This window comes from Leuciscus leuciscus (genome assembly GCF_965113295.1).
Source record: "Leuciscus leuciscus genome assembly, chromosome: 2".
Classification (NCBI taxonomy): Eukaryota; Metazoa; Chordata; class Actinopteri; order Cypriniformes; family Leuciscidae; genus Leuciscus; species Leuciscus leuciscus.
In genome coordinates, this window is record NC_138726.1 from 35,125,867 (window position 1) to 35,143,939 (window position 18,073).

Sequence of the window (18,073 nt, forward strand, 5' to 3'; positions counted from 1 at the left end):
CTTCTCTCTTAACCTTAAAAACAAAGACAACATGCAAATTGTTAGCATTATGAATTTGTTTCAAGGAGAATTTTTTTTTCTTTCACATTTATATATCTAATTGTTTTGTTGATCTTTTGTTTTCCCTTAAGTCTTATTATTTTTTTGGTGCCATATTACAAGTTTGCTGTGTATAAATCTAAATCTTGCGTCAAAGGATGTTGCACAATGAAAGCCAGCCTGTGTGACTGCTTTCAGTCCCTTAGACTTTTGATCATCACGGTCTGGCCCCTGTAGATGTTCTCCTGTGTTTACACTAGACTCTTGTAGTACATTCGGACAGTGTAATGCTGATGCCTCCTACAATGCTGCCTTTCTTGAAAATGAAGGAGGCTTGCTGCATCGGTGCAAAAGATAATCAATCAGTCACCTGAATATTGTATTGAGCATCTGGAAGGTCAGGCTGCACTTCACTAGACTCCGTTTTCATGGATGCCTTTTTATTTAATTCATTTATTTATTTCACTAATTTATTTATTTATTTTTTTAATGTATCTGTGTCTTCACAATGAGGGTGATGTAACATTGCTTCAAAGTCTGTTTTATGTATTCTGTTGGAGGGCTCAGCTAACAACAGTAATGATGATGCTTTTTGCTTGTTTTTAATTCACATTAATATTTTTACATTCTAAAAAGACAAACAAACACTAAGCAAGGGTATTATATCACATGCTGGTTCATAGATGGTGGTTAATATTTCAGTATTGCTAGTTTGCTGGAGATGCTACACTTACTCTCAGGACATTCTCACCATTCTGTCAGACCAAAACTATTTGCCCATTATTCTACTCACCTGGTACATGATGAAATAAGTGATGGAGTGCTTCATTTCAGTTCATGAATCCTTTCTTAAAAGCCTCAAACAAAAATGTTTTTTTTTTATTCTTTGGAAGTTGCTGAAGAATCACAATGGTAGCACATATGGTTTTAAAATGGCATTTGTACACAATCCACAACATGACTTTTATTTTGATGGTCATTTGATACATTATCCTAAGCCTCAATTCAAGAGGTTGGTCTTGAAGCTTTTAGCAATATTTGCATTCTGGAAAAGAGTGAGAGATAATGTTGCCAAGAACATAAAGAAGGAAGGAAGTTTACAATTTCTGAATTCACGGCCACTTAATTGTCCGTATGAATTAAGTCAATTTCAATAAGTATTTTATTCTCAGTGTTTGCAGGTGGTCTGTTGTACCCTGGTATATCGAGACTCCTCAGACTCACAGTTGACCTTGTGATCGTGTATTTGAGTTACTCCATGCAGCTCACTTTAGTTGACCATGGCAGTAAATTAGTGTTCAAAACGTAATCAAATGTTAATGCCAATCTGAGTCCTGCAGGGTCGTGAGGTAAGAAGATTGTTTTTATGGAAATTGAGAAGAAATCATTATCCAGATAGTGTATATTAATTAACTATTATGCCTTTTCTATTTTTATAGAGGTTTTATAATATTGCCTAAATAATTTCTCTGAATTAAAACGGTTGTTTAAAAAAATCACTCAAAAGATTCAACAGTGTTTTTGTAGAATCCTTGTGAAGTTTTGTGGATACATTCACCGATTGTTAAAACAACTGATGTGTGGCCCTTTTCACTAGATTTAGTGTCATCTGTTTAGTCAAAAAAAATTGTACCAAGAGCTTTTTTTAAGTCTGAAGCAGATCCACGGTTCAGTCTAAAGTTCTTACTTAATATCTCTAAACTAAGTACATTTACATGTGCAGTGACAATGCTGAAATGTGCTTTTATCAGAAGTCATTCGTTTATTTCCTCACAGCATAACTTGAGCCCTGAGTCGCAATTAGTAAAAAATAAGTGAAATTAGTGTTTTAGACTTTCTTTTTTTTAATAAATTTTTTTTTTTTATTGTTGTTGTTTGACATTTACCTCACTATTGTCATCACTGTTTGAAACGCTTGTATTTATTAATGGTGCTTTTTTATTTTCACTGATTAATTGCAAATAAGCCAATTCTTGTTAACCTCACAATCTTTCTATTTTCATCAAGTACGGACACACTTCCAACAATCCAGGTGAGGAAACGTGTGCCACTCTTGCGACTTGTACAGATATGCCGGTCTGTATGCCTTTAAGTTAGTTTCATACGTTAGAGACGCTTTAGACTGAACCCAGGTGTGAAGCCCCTCTTGAAGTTTAGATGCTAGTGCAGGGAATCCCCAGTCCCTGGTCTGTGCCTCTGTTCAAATAAACACATGCATTACAAAAACCATTTAGTGGAAGAAAAATGTGAAGGCCTCGGACATGTCCGAGTTGCACCACGAATCACCATTTTGAACAATCCAAAGATTCTTGTGAACTTGTTCTAGGCAGGGATTTTTGTTTGTTAGACAGAATCTTTTCATAGTTTTGTTGCTTTTTATCCAGAGCAGATTGACTGGCGTTTGTGTGAAGGTCTGCAGATTTGTGCACCTTAAAACATCTCACAAGTGCAGAGTAGTTCCACTTATGTGCCAAACACATCAAGTCTTAAATTTCTGTACACGTTTAATGATGATACTCTGTTACTCGCTCTGTGTCCCATCATGTTGTTGTCCTTCACGGAGTTCAATGTAGCTAAACTGTATCCATTTGTGTTACCCATGGCAGGTGTTTTGTGAATAAGAACCAATATGAGCAGCTCCAAATATGCATTATTCCACAGTCCCACACAATTCAAAGTTGAAGCACAAAATAAAAAGACTTTCACTGAAAGAGCTGAAACATTGAAGCACAATTTTTCTTTTTGTTTCTCTCTCTCTTACTCTCTCCCTTGGTCTAAAATCAAAATGTGGTTGTGAGAAGTTGAACATTTTCATTTGAGTTCAAATGTTGCTGTCAAGGACAGTGTTGAGTTGTCGTAGTTGTAGTAGGCAGGTTGTGTTTAATGTTATTCCCTTTGTTCACTATTGGCATGGTGCTTACTTCTCCCTCTTTCTTCCCACTTTTCTTCATCGTTTCCTGTGTTGCATTCAATGTTTTGTGTTTAGATCATGTGCATCTTTGAACCCCCCCCCCCCCCCCTCCCCATGTAAAAATAATCATTCATGATTTTCTTTTTCATCCCCTCTCCTTTTTCCGTTGTGCTTTAACCTAGGTTTGTTATTCGTTTTTGTTTTTTTTTGTTCTAGATTTCTTCGTGCCCGTTTGTCATCGTTTGCCTAGCATGTCGATGTGACGTCAAAAGTTCATCGTCCAGTCCGTTGTCCTCTTCGCTTCTCTGACGCTTGAAATTTCACACTTGACCTTTTTTGTTAACTTTTGACGCTTATTGATTACTTATTTTGTTTGTTTCTTTGTGTGATGTTCATTTCTGTCATTTGTGCTGCCAATAGGGAGCGTTAGAAAGACTGCTAAAAGTGTAAAAAGTTTCATGAAAATTGTTGAGCAAAGAGTCTATTTTTCTAGAACGTACAAACATAACCACTAGATTTTTGCAGAAGCTTTTAATTTTCATTTGTTTAATTTCTCCGATTTTTTTGGTTTTTATTGTTTTAAGCAGTCTTCCTAGCGCTTCTAATTGTTTTTTTGTTTTTGTTTTCTCAAAGCAGCCATTCAGTTTATAGAATCACTTTTGTGTGTTCAAGTGTGGGTGTGTTTCCCTTTCTCTCACTTGTTAGTTCTAAAACTTTTAGAGGATGTTTTCGTCACATTTTGCTGAAATCGAGGATAAACTTTGTAATTTTGTGTTAGGTTAGTTGGCATGATGTAATTTTGGGAGTTTTTATTAACAGAGTGACATTACAATAGACACTTGAATTGCCTTTTTTCTTCTTTGTGTGTCGAGCCAACATAGGCACATGTTTTTCATTTCCTTATTGTGTGAAAATCAGGATTAGCTGAAATAATGCATAGAATGAGCAGAGTTGAATTTCTTGTCAAAGGTAAATATTAAGCATGCATGTTATTTTGTAAGTGCACTGAAATCCTCAGCAAAATGTGATCTAGTTCTGTTTCAAAAAGTCAAGATGAATAAAGTGGTGCCAAAAGTTTTGCATGTTGCTGTTGGTTACATTTGCAGTATGTTTCACATCATGTTTATGGCTCCTGCTACAATGACACGTACTCATTTTGATGGTTTAACAATACAAAAAACAATGTGTGTTTAGGTAATGGGTTAAAGTGAGTTTTAAATGCATTCTTGTTACAAAAACTGAAGTGGTTATCAAATGAGCCCTTAGATATAAATGATTGTGCCTACAACAGCAAAAACATATGCTCTTCTTAAAATGTTGTTCAGTTATTGACAATTTTTTTATAACCATACAGTGGGTCTGTTTTACACTCAGCTTGCAGGCATTTTTTCCCCCATTCTGGCATCTGTACAAGTTGTGAAGTTCTGGACTGATTGGTAGAGCTCAACTTCAGCTTTGCCCCCTAAACCTTTAGTTTGGGGGCAACTCTCTAATGTCCAACATGTCTACATGGATGAAGAGCTACTTTTTTCTTTTCTTTCTTTTTTTTTTTTTTTAAAGATGTATTGTGACAGATTTATCTAATTGGGGGGTTGAGGTGGTTGTTTTCTATTTAGATTTTAAGCTGCTGTTTTGTGAGTTTATATGTATTCTGAGAAAATTTCCTGTGGGATGTTTGTCATTACTGGTACAGAGTGATTGTATTTAACATTTAAGATTTGTACAGATTTTGCCTTTTCTACTTCATAAGTTGTTTCACAATGTAAGTCCCAGTAAGTAGAAGCATGTAGACTGTAACACCATGACCAAACATCAACCTGTACAAAATAACCAAAACCACAAACAAAAAAATCGACTCCACAAAACAGCCTTTAACGGAAGTTTTTTTTTTTTTTTTTTGTCATTCAAGTTGTGTGGTTTTCATTGGAAGTGTAGAGAGTGCAGAATTTATTAATGTCTGAAACAAGTGTGTTTGTATTAAGTTGGTTCAGGATTTTATGCTACTGTCTCTACAGAAATCTAGAAAAGTGGACACCTACGAAACAGTCATCTGGTAGTTTCTTTAGTTCATGTATGATTAAACTGTTTGAAAAGATTCACACACATTGTCTGAATTCATTTGTTTTTTCTCAATTTAAAAATGCTAGAAATGCACATCATGCTTTGCTTTTTTTTTTGTCAAATGATTTGATATTTCTTGATTCACTTTTCATTGTACTTACACATTTAAATTTAGGGTGAGAATTCTAGCCAATATTTTTAATAAATATGCAATAGTTGTTAGTCAAATTCATTGTAATTGGTTATTTATATGCAAGCCATAGACCAATCAGACAAATTATACTATTTGTACACTACTTTTTTTCCAAGTTGTTTTTAGAATCCTGTATTCTGCAAACTCAACGCATGGCAAAGCTGACAGCGCTATACAATGCTTCAGTAACAGTTCTGCTTTACCATCTCATCTGCAATAAAGAACAAATGTGACAATTCAAACTTGAATACAGCTATTGAACGTTCAGAATTTGTTTGCATCATATGCCCGATACTGTGTTGTATTACAATATAGACAATAACCAGAACAATCCACTTTAAGAGTTTATGATGAAGTTAAAAAATATATTAACAGTCATCACGTCAACAAGGAAGTCATTGTGTATTTTCTTTATGACATAAAACTTAAATGGATCATATACCAAACTACATTGCATAGGTCAAGGGACACATCAGTATGTAGAAATCAGCTAATTATACATCTAGGCTTTGTCCATCAGTCCTGCCACTATGGGTGTCAGAGTTTACTGTTTTTGGAGGTGTCACCCACATCTTCACCGCAGAGGGGAGGGAGGTGCTTATACTTGGGCCTGATGTTCATATGGATAGATATTGAATATGGATCCTGACCGACAATGCGGTGCATGTTTGCACTGTCCTGCTGGAGCTCTTCAAGGCTTTTCTCAAGTTTAACCACACCACCACTCTTTCCAGAAGTGTCCACTTTCTCTGGGTACAGATCGTCCCCTAGGTATCAGACGAGGGGGAACAAGGCTCAGTTTTGTGCAAGTAAGTTCCTTAGTCACTCATCAAGAAGCAACATTTAGCAGACAACTGAAGGAATTTATTGTGAGACAATTACCTGGTAAAAGACTTGCATAGCAGTCAGGTGACACCAGGTAAATAGGCAGCCACTGCTCACATCCCTCCAAAGACCTCTGCCAGGCAAAGCGATGGAGATCTCTGAGAGCTGGGAAATGGCACATTCGTCCAAGGTCGTAGTACTGAGGTGGAGCTATCCAGATTTCCTTTGATTTGTAGCTGTGCAGCACTTCTGAGGGAGTGGACCACTGAGAGACAAGGCAGTTATTTCCCAACAGTCAAGAATCGGTTGTTCTCATCAGGGCGAGACAGAATGACCTATATGGGAATGGCCTGGTTTATGAATATTAATTACGTTCCGTGACGTAAAGTGGGCGCAGCATTGCTGGCGAATGAGCGCTTAATGAGTATTAATAGCCTTATGAATATTAATGAGGCCATGGGTGGACGCTCCAGGAAATACATTGACATTAACGAGCAAAGTCTTTTCAACTAGCTGGACTCAAATTAGTCACGAATGCAAGAACTGATCAAATACTCGCTCACTAAGTGTCTGCCAAATACAGTTTTAAATGTACAAGGTAACTAACGTTATACCATTCAAAACGCACCTTAAAATGAACGATTTCCTTCTCGTCGTGAAGCGTGTATGGAATCTCGTGTAGGCAGCAGATGTAAAACGCCGTGTCGTAGCGCCTCTGTTTGCCGTACACGCCTATGGGTGTCAGCCAGTTTCCCCATTCATGCAGAGCCCAGATGTTGGGCAGACACTGCAACTCCCTGCACATCTTGATAAAATTCGCCGGGTTACCAATAACCAGAGATCTCCACTTAGACAGCACGTCTTTATTCCACAGTCCGCTCGATCGGGTCAGTGTTGGCTGGGTGTCACTGTTAGCATCATCTGTGTGCACGCGAATCCCGCTTTCCTCGTGTTTGGGAACCGCCAGGAGCACACCTGACTCCTCAAACGTCTCTCTCACCGCACAGATCCTGAAAGCCACATCTCCCGGTATCGGGGATCCCAGCTGAGATCTGTCAGTGGCAAAAATGGGTGGCCTGGTCGCCGGCGGCTGCTTCACAACTCCGATGCCGTAGTTGGGCGCTTTCGTAAAGGCTTTAAAGATCTCCTGCCACTCGCATGAGAAGTCAGACGAATCCACCAGCCCCCCAGGAAACACGTAGGCATTGGGCATGAACCCGCTGCGACCACTCCGTTTCAGCAGTAGCACTTGATAGTCGAAGGCAGATTTGTGCGCTACATCATTGACTTTTCCCAGACCTGCTTTAAGAGAGTCCGCACACGGAGTGTGTCTCAGCCCGGCCGCCAGGATCACCGTCGCCGCCTCTCTCCAGTGTTTCAGCGCCGTGTTCATCTTGCTCCCTGTTTACATGATCACAGCTACGCTGGTATCTTATCCGGAAACTTTCGACATCGGTCGCGTGAAGGACAGCTCAGAGAAAATAATAGTATATTTATTTTGTATTTGGTGATTGAGCGCCATCTACAGCAAGGGAAGAACTCTTACGTTTCCTTGCCACATTCACATCAGGACGTTTCTATTATACTTCAGACACAGTTGTAATCGATTGAATATATTGATTTATGATTGCTACCAAGTCCAACAATACCTATAAAATCCATGTGCAATGGCCACAAACAACTGTGTTATAGCATGCCATGTCAATCCCTATAAGCGCACCAGTATAGCCTACCACTTAACATGTCTGGCAGTTAAAAATGATTGCAGAGTAGGCCTAATGTAAAACTTTAATAGCCACTGAATTGAAAACAAACAGTGAAGAGTTAAAATATGTGTGCATATTAAAATAGGCCTCAACAAAATCATCCTCATAGCTTACAGTAGGTCTGTCTTTAAAAGTTAGGCCTATAGTTAAAAATCAATTCACCTGTGGAGAAAATGAATGGGATTTTTACTAGTAACTACAATTATAATAGGCTACTTAAAGGGTTAGTTCACCCAAAAATGAAAATTCTGTCAGTAATTACTCACCCTCATGTTGTTCCAACCCCGTAAGACTTTCGTTCATCTTCGGAACACAAATTAAGATATTTTTGATTAAATCTGAGAGCTGTCTCACTCCTCCATAGGCTTCTAAGACATTATAACTTGCTGGCCCATAAAATGTATTAAAGACATCGTTAATATAGTCCAAGTGACTCCAATGGCTTAATCTTAAGTTTATAAAGCGACGAGAATACCTTTTGTGCGCAAAAACAAACAAAAATAACGACTTTATTCCACTTTTCATTTCCTTCTCTCTGGACCTCGAGTCTTTTCACGTAGTGTTTTAGCGCAGTGTTGCACGTCACCACTTAGGCTCACTATTGGCCGACGCTGGTCATGTGTGTGATACGTGGTGACGTGCAACACTGCGCTTAAACACTACGTGAAAAGACTAAAGACTGAAGATGAACGAAGGTCTTACGGGGTTGGAACAACATGAGGGTGAGTAATTACTGACAGAATTTTCATTTTTGGGTGAACTAACCCTTTAAAGACTTACATTACTACAATTCTTCTACTGTGATTAAATGAGTCTGAGTCAATATATTAACACAATTAATACATTTGAGTTCAGTAAACGTGGAAAAATATCATTGCTATCCTGAACAACAAGCTTGCATTTAATTACACAATAAGTTAGATTAACTGGAAGTTGTCATAATTTACAGACATTCGTGGAAGTGATATGTTATTCTTTAAAGTAAAAACAAATCCCTGTGACCTGGGAAAGGCTTGCAATACATTGTAAAAACAATGGATGGTCTTGCATTAGGAATAAAAAAAAAAATCTGTCCATATGCAGCCGTGTTCCCTTTAAGGATCCTTTATCCACATTTCCACGGATCAATCTGTTGTCCATTGCAGGCTATTATGTCTGTGTCTTTCCTCCAGTTTGACATCTGTCACTCAATCTTCTCAGGTGGAACGACTTGCAGTAGCAGCTGAAGGTACATAGTGAGTGGCCCTGTAAGCATCAACAGGTCAAGTTTAAGAATCTAGCATTTGGGAAGAGTTGCTATTTAAATGTTTCTGGTAATGGTGAACATCCACTAAAAACAGCCTTAAAAGTTGTATATTATTCAGAAAACATATAATTATTGTACATTGCAAGGGTCAGGACAAGCATACATTTGTTCGTTGTAATATATCTAAATGTGCGATTTCCAGCTACTTACTCATGATGTGGCGAGTCCAGTTGAATTTGTAGTAAATGAAGGGTACATATAAGAGAAGACCGCTGACTATGAACACTGTGCAGTACAGGTACTCCCACTCAGGCTTGTCTATGATGGGAGCGAGAACTAGGTAACAGGACACAATCACCACCAAAGCAGGAATGACTATCGGAACCTGAGAGGAACAAAAGGCAAACATTTTCAAGTTGGGTATAGTCATTTTACAATCGATTAGATTTATGGTTGATTCAGTCCATGCCATTGAGCTAAATATCTAACACATTCGAGAATAGAAACTATATAGGCAATATAAAATACGGACAAAATTTGAAACTCAGAATGGTTTACTGCAATAGCTAGATAGGAAATAACTAATCCAGAAGTCACACCTCTTATGCAAGTACTAAATTAATTCATAAACAAAGGCACTTGCTATGATAAACATAATATATGAAAAAAGATTCTCAGATTTTCACTTCTGTTTTAGCTTCTACTCTAGCTTACTCTTGAAAGTTGCCTTCGAGTTTATTATTGGGTCATATGACAAATAGCTTATGATCTTCATCATTTTAAAGTTTCTTTGGATAATAGCATCTGCTAATTATTATTATTATTATTTTTAATCCAGCCACTTTATGCTTTATCACCATGCATAGTGTACTCTAACCTTGACTGGTCTATGAAGCTCCTTTCTTGTGAATCGCATTACGATGAGCACAAGGCATGTGAGCCCATAGAAAGCCCACTGAGCAAAACTGAAATAATTGATGAGAGTGTTTATGTCTGCTGGCATGATGTAGATGATTGACAGGAAGCCCTGCAAATCACATACAAGAAGAAATCAAATATAATGTTAATGTGTGTCATGGTTGATGTAATATGGCAAAATTAGTGATAAGCCTTATCCAAAAAGTGTTGAGGATGGAATATTACATGAGACTTACATTAAACATGAGAGCTGGAGAAGGTGTGAAACGTTTCACATTAATGTACGACAATATCCTAACAATGTGACCCTCCCGTCCTGCCACATACGTCAACCTAACAGGTACAAACAGACACAACAGACAGTAAGTGTCAGGCCCAGAAAACAATTTTCAGCATGCACTTAATCCTGTGTGCAAATTTCTTTGAAACAGCTGAAGTTCCTAACCTTCCTGCGGTGAAACAGCTCCCATTGGCTGCACCAAAAGTGGAAAAAACCACAAATAGAGGCACAACCCATGATAATGGGTACAGCACTCTGTCACCAAAGGTCTGTGGAGAACCCAATGATTTAGTAAAATACAAATCAAAGATCATTGCACAAGCATTTATTAACTGACAACTTTTTTATTTTATTTTTTTAACTTATTTTTTACTTATACTTATTTTCTATAGAAATAGAGGTCTGGAAATCACAGATTTAAAATTCCCTGATATTTCCAGGCTTTCCATGGTACTGGGAACTATGACTTCAATACACACTCACCACAGCAACAGCAGAAGACTGTAGAAGTTCAACAGGGGTCATGACAGTAAAATATGCTATGTTGACCAATATATAGCACACAGTAACCAGGGGAATCCCAATCATGATAGCCAGGGGAAGGTTTCTGTAAAAAAAAAAAAAAAATCATAAATAAATAAATAAATAAATAAACATATCTATGAAATGAATAAATAAAAACACAAAAAACAAGACATTTTCAATAATACAATAACACCTTCATGATAAATCTATACTGTATAGTATACTGTACTGTGCAAAAGTCTTAGGCATGTTAGTATTTTCACCCCAGAAACGCTTGAAGAAACCTTCAAGCCTAATAACTGGCTTAAAAACTTTTTTTTGTGTGTAAAATACTAACATGCCTACAACTTTTGCACAGTACTACAGTACTGTGCAAAAGTTGTAGGCATGTTAGTGTTTTACATGTATACATGTATATATTTATAGTATATATATATATATACAAAAAACACAATACATTTTCAATAACATAATAAGACCTTCTTAGCTAACGACGTAAGATTGCAGATATACTGCCATGTCATTTTGCAGATAATATTGCAGCTAACAATACTATAATATTACAGATTTCACATGTTTAGAAAAACAGAATTGGAATTTTAATTTAGAACATTTCAGTCTCACTTGTATGGATTTTTCAGCTCTTCTGTTATGAAGTTAAGCTGATTCCTATGAAAAAAGAAAAGACAACTTTGACATGAATTGCCATAGCTGACTTCTGGTCTTATACACGCTTCACTCAGAATGAAAAAGCCATGGATAAAGAATGATCTGGTGAAAGTCCACGCAACTAAAAATAAATCCTACTGGATTTAAGGTTTGACAAGCATTCAATTTCCCTTTTCATTATGTAATGATACTTCCCTTTATCATTAGACGGTGTGAATGGTTCCCAGGGCTGAGAGCACACTAGAACATTGATTCTTTGAATCTACTATAGGCTTATTAAAGGTTTTAAAAAGATGTACACTGCTGCTTAACATTAGCCTCATATGCCACATGTGCAACATTATATCAGCTCCTAATTACTTTACCATCCGTCATAAGCCCAGAGACCATTGTAAAATGCAAGGCCAATTGCTCCAAATGATGTTGTTCCCCCTGCAAATGGGTCTCTAAGATTCTGTGTATTGCCTAAAAAACAATTAGAACACCATAAAAAGACACATTTTATTGATCTTCCATTGAACATTTACAGAGGTCTACTTATCTAAACACATATCTACACTATTCTCTGGGGCATAGTCTACAATGAGTCATCTTTCATAAATATAATCAACATACATAATCAAAAAATATAATTTGTTTATCTGTTATCAAAATGTTTTTGAACTCAGTCCCTTCAATTGAATTATAAGATGCTGCTGTCCTTTTCAATGTCACACAAACCAGTCAATAAAAACTGATATCATATAAGATAGGAGTCACTAAAACAGATCTGGCAATGAGATATGAGTTCGGGTAAAAGCAGATTGATTGTTTTCAGGGAATAGAGAGGTACCTTGAGCCAACAGAACGATTCCTGAAACCACGATTATGACAATAATCAAGAGTTTGGCTGCTGTGAAAAAGTTCTGCACTCTGGAGGCCAGCTTCACACTCAGACAGTTGATGAGTGTGATTATTACTGATGAGAGAACAAAGTGAGGGTTAGACCAAAATAATGTCATTGGAATATAAACACGGCCTAGACTTGTACATACAGATACAAGCTGCAGCCAGGCATTTGGTAACCACTTGAGGAGGAGTGCATCCTGGGTAAAATGGAGTGGAGGCGTACTCGGCACAACTCAGGGCAATGATGGCAAATGACGAAGGCTTTAACACGATGATCGTGGTCCAGGAATATAGGTATGCCAGCACTGGCCCAAAGCCCTCCATCAGGTATGGATACTCACCACCAGACTTCATGATCATTGTGCCAAGCTCGGCATAGCAGAGGGCCCCTGCACACACACGCACATAGTTTCCCATTAGTTTCTCAGTGTTCAAGTTGAGGTCAATGAGTCCATTACCAAAAGGTCTTCTGCAGGCAGAGTCAGTATTAAACTAAAGAGGATTTCTGTGTCTTGGGAATTTTCCTGAACAGTATGTGACTTAAAAAGACTGACTGGGGGTTTCTGAATGAGTGAACATATCTGATTAACCTCCTTGACTTTGCCCAACTATAATCTCAGCAGAAAGTGCTGGATAAAATAAAGATTTAGTTTAGATTTACATATTTGTAACACATAATGCGGTAGGACAACAGCTGCAACGAATGGAACAACTTAAAAGAGTAACACTTTACAAGGTTCAATACATTAACATTATTTAATGCATCACGTATCATGAACTAACAATCCTGGTTAATGTTAATTTATTTAACATTTGATTTGTCAGAAATGAGTATTACTAGGCATTTATGTAGTATGGAAAATTAAGTAATATATAAATTAACATTAACCTTGATTATTACAAAAGTTAGTTTAAACTACTTAGTGCATTAACAAACTGAGCCTTATCGTAAAGTGTTTAATAATTAATAAACAAATTAATAAAGCAGCAACCTTTAGACTTTAAATTATGTTACACACTATAAAAAAGGTTATATTTTGCATACATGGGATATGGTGAGATTATCAATAAGCAAAAACAAATATGACACGATACATGAGGTGATTGTACTTAATCTCACCTATTAATCTTTGTTATAAGGGGTAATCAGGCTTTTCAAGGCTTTTGTGCAACCTCATCATAGATAATGTCTTTTTTGTGTGGATACTGACCCAGTGTAGCCAGTAATCCGCACGCCGCCCACACAACCAGACACGGACCCACGGCTCCAGTTCCCTCCAGCACCGCTTTGGGAGAAATGAAGATCCCGGAGCCGATCATTGTTCCCACTATCAGACAGGTGCCACTTACAAGACCCACCTGAGGTATTCAGACAGGCTTAAGGTTAAAGGGTTAAGAATTGGTTTAACTGATAGTGTAATTAAGTTAACATGATAACAAAATTAGATTCTACCACATGGGATGTCAGCTGATTTTAGAGATTGTTTACTTCATCTGATCTGCTGGATACCAGTTGTTTATGCTCATTTGATCTATTTTTACATTTAGGTTACCTTTGCCATTAAAATTAATCCTTAAAACACTCATAATTTAGCAAATCTCTTCATAAACATCCTTTTTTTTTATACCGTATATAATAATGTTTTAATGTCTAAATTCACATGTAGCATTTAAATGACTGATTTTTGTTTTTACGGTTTTATTTTAAAACTGGCATTTTACCAATAAATGTACAATGATCTAAATGATATCACTCCACTTTAACACAGGAAAGATGAGGCTTCTATTTATATTGCCTGATTGTTTTCTCTGAATATATGGTCAACATAAAGAACAAGGGTTGCAATAACTACTTAAAGCGATTCATATTACTAGACCTTCCATGTCCTTATGTATGCAGATTTACATATAAATTGTTAAACTTGTCATTAATGAGAGCTACAAAAGACAGAAGAATGCTCGAACAGACGGGTCAGGAAAGGAAGGGATTACACTGTAGTGATGGTGACAGGCACTGCCAGGTTAACCCACAGTTAAACCCTTCACACACTTACTCTCACGCCCACATGCATCGACTCTGGACGGAAACCATTGATCATGAAACATTTTTCACATTCTTTTGTGTAATATGCCTCATTCTCTCATACTCACATCCTGACGCAGAACTGCTGCTTTTGGTTGCTTTTTAGTCTTCAAAGCCTCTGGAATGCTCCCATTGTGAGTGTTCGCTTTTTTCAGATCCTCGTCCATCATTCACAGGGTCAACAGTTCAGTTTTAACTTTGTGCAGTCAGCCTGAATAAATACAGACAAAACTATAATATACTCTTTCTTATAAACCTAATTACATTTATTATGATGATCAATTTAAAAAATAATAATAATTAAAAAGACCAAATTTGACTAAGCCTGAACCTTAACTAAAAGACACATAGAAATCTAGGGAAGTCTGGATCTAGGGAATATAGCACTTTTATTCTTGTTGTTTTGATGTCTTGTTCTTGCTAGTATAGTTCATCATGTCTGATTACCTCAAGCATCCTAAAGGCCAAGTTAAAGTTTAAAGACATTATAATGCTTTAAGTGTTGCTGATGCAGTTGAATGAGCGTCAACATGTTATGGGCTCTCTGACAGATCTTTTTATTCATACACATAACATCTGCTCCACTTGCACTTGAATTCAGATCATTTTGTCTCCTAGCAACTGCAGTACAATAGTCAAAGGTTCAGATTATACTATAGTCAAGAAGCAAAGACTAGAATTGGCTGCAAAAAAAAATCTGAAGGAAAATGAGTACAAAAAGAACATATTAAAATACTGCTGTAAACTCAGTAGAAGAATTCACATACATTATTTATTTACAATTTAAGTTTATGATTAAACTTCTCTTAAAGGTCCATTTATTTGTGCATTAGGTAGCCAAATAAATTGTGTACAAATAAAGTAATCTAAAGACCTTTGCCAATTTTAAAGAACTTGCTTTCTCATTCTACACAGATAAGAAAATATTGTATCTTATCTACAATTAAGATAGTCAGGCTGATGTCCACAAGCAGCTACTGATACTAAATCTACTGAAAAAATTGATTTGTAGACTGTAAAAAGTCAATAGGACCATCTGTGCTGCCATTGTCTTGATGGTCCATTATGTAACCCTATAAATACTCTCACTTAACACAAAGATTTACAGTGTTAACAAACACACATCAATACTTCAGTTAAGTTTCCTTTTCAGCCAAACATTTATCATACTTGTAGAAAATATTTACTCGCAATAAACAAGTCACGATATTGTAACAAAAATGATAATGCATTGAATATATTTTTCTGATTGAACATTTTTCAGGTGCAGTTAGCAAAGACAAACTATAGGTTAACTCAAGCTTACTTTCTGTGCCACCAATTCCACCGTCACATGAGAATCATGTCTAACTCGAGGCGTGAGGCGAAAGACAAACCTGCAATGCTTTCAGTTTTTCCAGCAGAAAAGTTTTGATCCATTTGCAAATTCATGTGTTTAATAACCAACAAAAGTGGGTGGAACCTTCAATGTTCAGTTATTCTCCTGGCTGACCGTGATTGAAGCAAACACGTGACAAGGAGGAGGAGAGGGACCAGGATTGGCTAGAGGTGAGCAGGCTCTGACCAACACAATACTCCTTTGAAAGAGACACTTGATATGGTTTGGTTGGAAAGAGGGGGTGACAGTGTGACGCCAAGGATTGACCAGAACACAGAACCATCTCAGATCAAAAGCACTGCCAATGCAAATCAGTAGGCCATTGCTTAAATAAATACAGGCCAGTAAATAGCCTACTTGAAGCAGTGTAAGCTCCATGATCTCCATTATAAATACATTTCACAGTCAAGAAGAGCTTCTCCGATTGACTCGTCTCTACTGTCTCCCCTTTTCATTTGTCGAGTTCAAAAGCTGGCCAATGAGATGTATCTCGAGTTTCAAAAGGAGTCAGGCATTTAATAGCTTGCTGCGGTATTAAAAATACTGATATGAAAAATACTTTTCCTGGTAATTTGCAGCATTTATTATTCTAGTATAATGTTAATTCATACATGTACTATAGCGTATTGTTATTCATGTTTGTTTGTAATACATTCATAAATGTTTATTTATTCAACTTGAATTGTTGCAAATTGTGTGTTGAAATTAACAGTAAATAATAATAAACACTGTAAGAGGGTTGCTTATTGTTAGTTCAGGATAGATAATACATAATATATTAACATAACGCAATGTTAATTGTAACCGTGTGTCCAAAGTGTTCCTATCTACACAAATGACAGCACAGCTCTAACTTTCCAGCAACTTGCTGTTACTATGTAACTACTCCCAGTGTTTCAACAATTCCTAGCCTCCACATACCGAAACCTATGAACACTAATAAAGACCAATACAACCCAACTCAAAATGAGACAAACAGCATCACTTCTCATTGCCAATCTTCAAAATGATCAACATGAGTTAACTTTAAAAAATAAATCTGCATTAACAGTTCCTAATAGATATTAAGCAAAGTGAAAATGTCATGGCTGAATGACACATCACAGCATTGATCTACTTCCTCCACAAGCAACATTATTCTCGCACTTCCAATATTTATTCATCAAGGAACTTCCAAGGACATACAAGCCAATGGCAGGCACCCTGCCTGATATAAAAACTACACAAATACAGGATATCAACAGTGTAGTCTTTTTATGATTCCTTACCTTTAGATGAGCTCCTTCTCATCCCAAACTCAGATCTGAATCAGATCAGATCTGAAAGCTATAACAGCAGGAATTACACGCACATTCTGCGTGGCATCTGAGCCGCTAACAATTAACCCGACCCTGTCACAGTGTGGACATCCTTCTATCACATGCAACACTGAAACCCAGAGAAACATCTCGGACAGACTTCATGTTTATGCAACTCATTCTACATCTGATGACTGAACATTCAGAGAGAAAATCACTTCAAAATGAATTATCCCAAACAATTTATTGAATTAACTTCAATTCTTTTAATATGAGCATAATATGTGTATGAGCTTCATTTAAGCATTTATTTTTAAATGTCTAAGTGGTGTTAATGTTTTACTGACCTCATAAAGCGACCCATGCCCATGTTTTATTGTTTTATTTTGTTTCTGATGGAAAGATTTCATTACCCATCAGTTACAGTTAAAGGCAAGTTGCTAGAACGATTTGAGTATGAGCATGTGGTGCCTTATTATAAAACCCAGTAATTGTGGCTCAATAGATGAGAAAATTTAATTCAGGAGTCAGTTTAAATGAAAGGGTTTCATTTAGTATAAAACAGAGAAATGAATCTGCCACCACTGGCAAAATGAAAGAAAGAAACTATATGAAAGGAAATCCCATATTCACATTTATATTAATAATAATCTATAAAGTAGCTAATGGTAAAATTTAGTAAGGGGCGGACTACAGGATGTGATGAAAGTGAAGACATAACAGTGACATAATGTTATTAAACTGGTCTGCATTAAATCACATGAAGTCATGGTAATAATAGCTTACTTTAGAAAATCTACCCTGGTGTTGCTGAATGAAAGGCCCCCACTGGCAGCAGGCTCCAGACCCTTCACAGGAGCACATCAATAGAGTGACTGAGCGCTTGAAAGGGACCCAGCTGACCTTACAATGAGATGCTAACCTAGATAAGGAACAAACTACAACTCTAGACCGTCCCAGAGGACAGGTACTAAACTTTAAAAAAGCTTTTCC

General features: G+C 36.8%; 3 protein-coding genes across 9 annotated transcripts in view; 1 reads left to right on the forward strand and 2 right to left on the reverse strand.

Moving 5' to 3' along the window:
- The window catches only part of celf1 (cugbp, Elav-like family member 1), a 38,988-nt gene extending 33,939 nt beyond the window's left edge, over positions 1-5,049 (forward strand). For all 5 annotated transcript variants that reach the window (XM_082148239.1, XM_082148241.1, XM_082148237.1 and 2 more), the window contains one exon: positions 3,167-5,049. The gene's annotated coding sequence lies outside the window, so the exon portion shown is untranslated. The remainder of the gene's footprint in view (positions 1-3,166) is intronic.
- On the reverse strand, positions 3,044-7,658 carry nudt19 (nudix (nucleoside diphosphate linked moiety X)-type motif 19). The gene is made up of 3 exons (XM_082148327.1): positions 6,658-7,658; positions 6,087-6,294; positions 3,044-5,971 (listed from the first exon to the last, which is right to left on the reverse strand). The coding sequence occupies exons 1-3, from the start codon at positions 7,420-7,422 to the stop codon at positions 5,742-5,744; spliced, it is 1,203 nt and encodes a 400-aa protein (XP_082004453.1). The 5' UTR covers positions 7,423-7,658; the 3' UTR covers positions 3,044-5,741.
- A 1,011-nt stretch (positions 7,659-8,669) lies between these two features.
- slc7a9 (solute carrier family 7 member 9) lies at positions 8,670-17,207 on the reverse strand. 3 transcript variants are annotated; one of them, XM_082148297.1, is made up of 13 exons: positions 17,051-17,207; positions 14,473-14,615; positions 13,533-13,680; positions 12,468-12,710; positions 12,266-12,391; positions 11,799-11,898; positions 11,389-11,433; positions 10,723-10,846; positions 10,405-10,508; positions 10,196-10,292; positions 9,919-10,068; positions 9,252-9,426; positions 8,670-9,040 (listed from the first exon to the last, which is right to left on the reverse strand). In XM_082148297.1, the coding sequence occupies exons 2-13, from the start codon at positions 14,572-14,574 to the stop codon at positions 8,979-8,981; spliced, it is 1,476 nt and encodes a 491-aa protein (XP_082004423.1). In that variant the 5' UTR covers positions 14,575-14,615; positions 17,051-17,207; the 3' UTR covers positions 8,670-8,978. The 3 variants fall into 3 exon arrangements, with proteins under 3 accessions (XP_082004423.1, XP_082004424.1, XP_082004422.1); XM_082148298.1 differs by lacking the exon at positions 17,051-17,207 and adding an exon at positions 15,781-16,386; XM_082148296.1 differs by lacking the exon at positions 17,051-17,207 and adding an exon at positions 15,711-16,384.
- Positions 17,208-18,073: the final 866 nt, after the last annotated feature.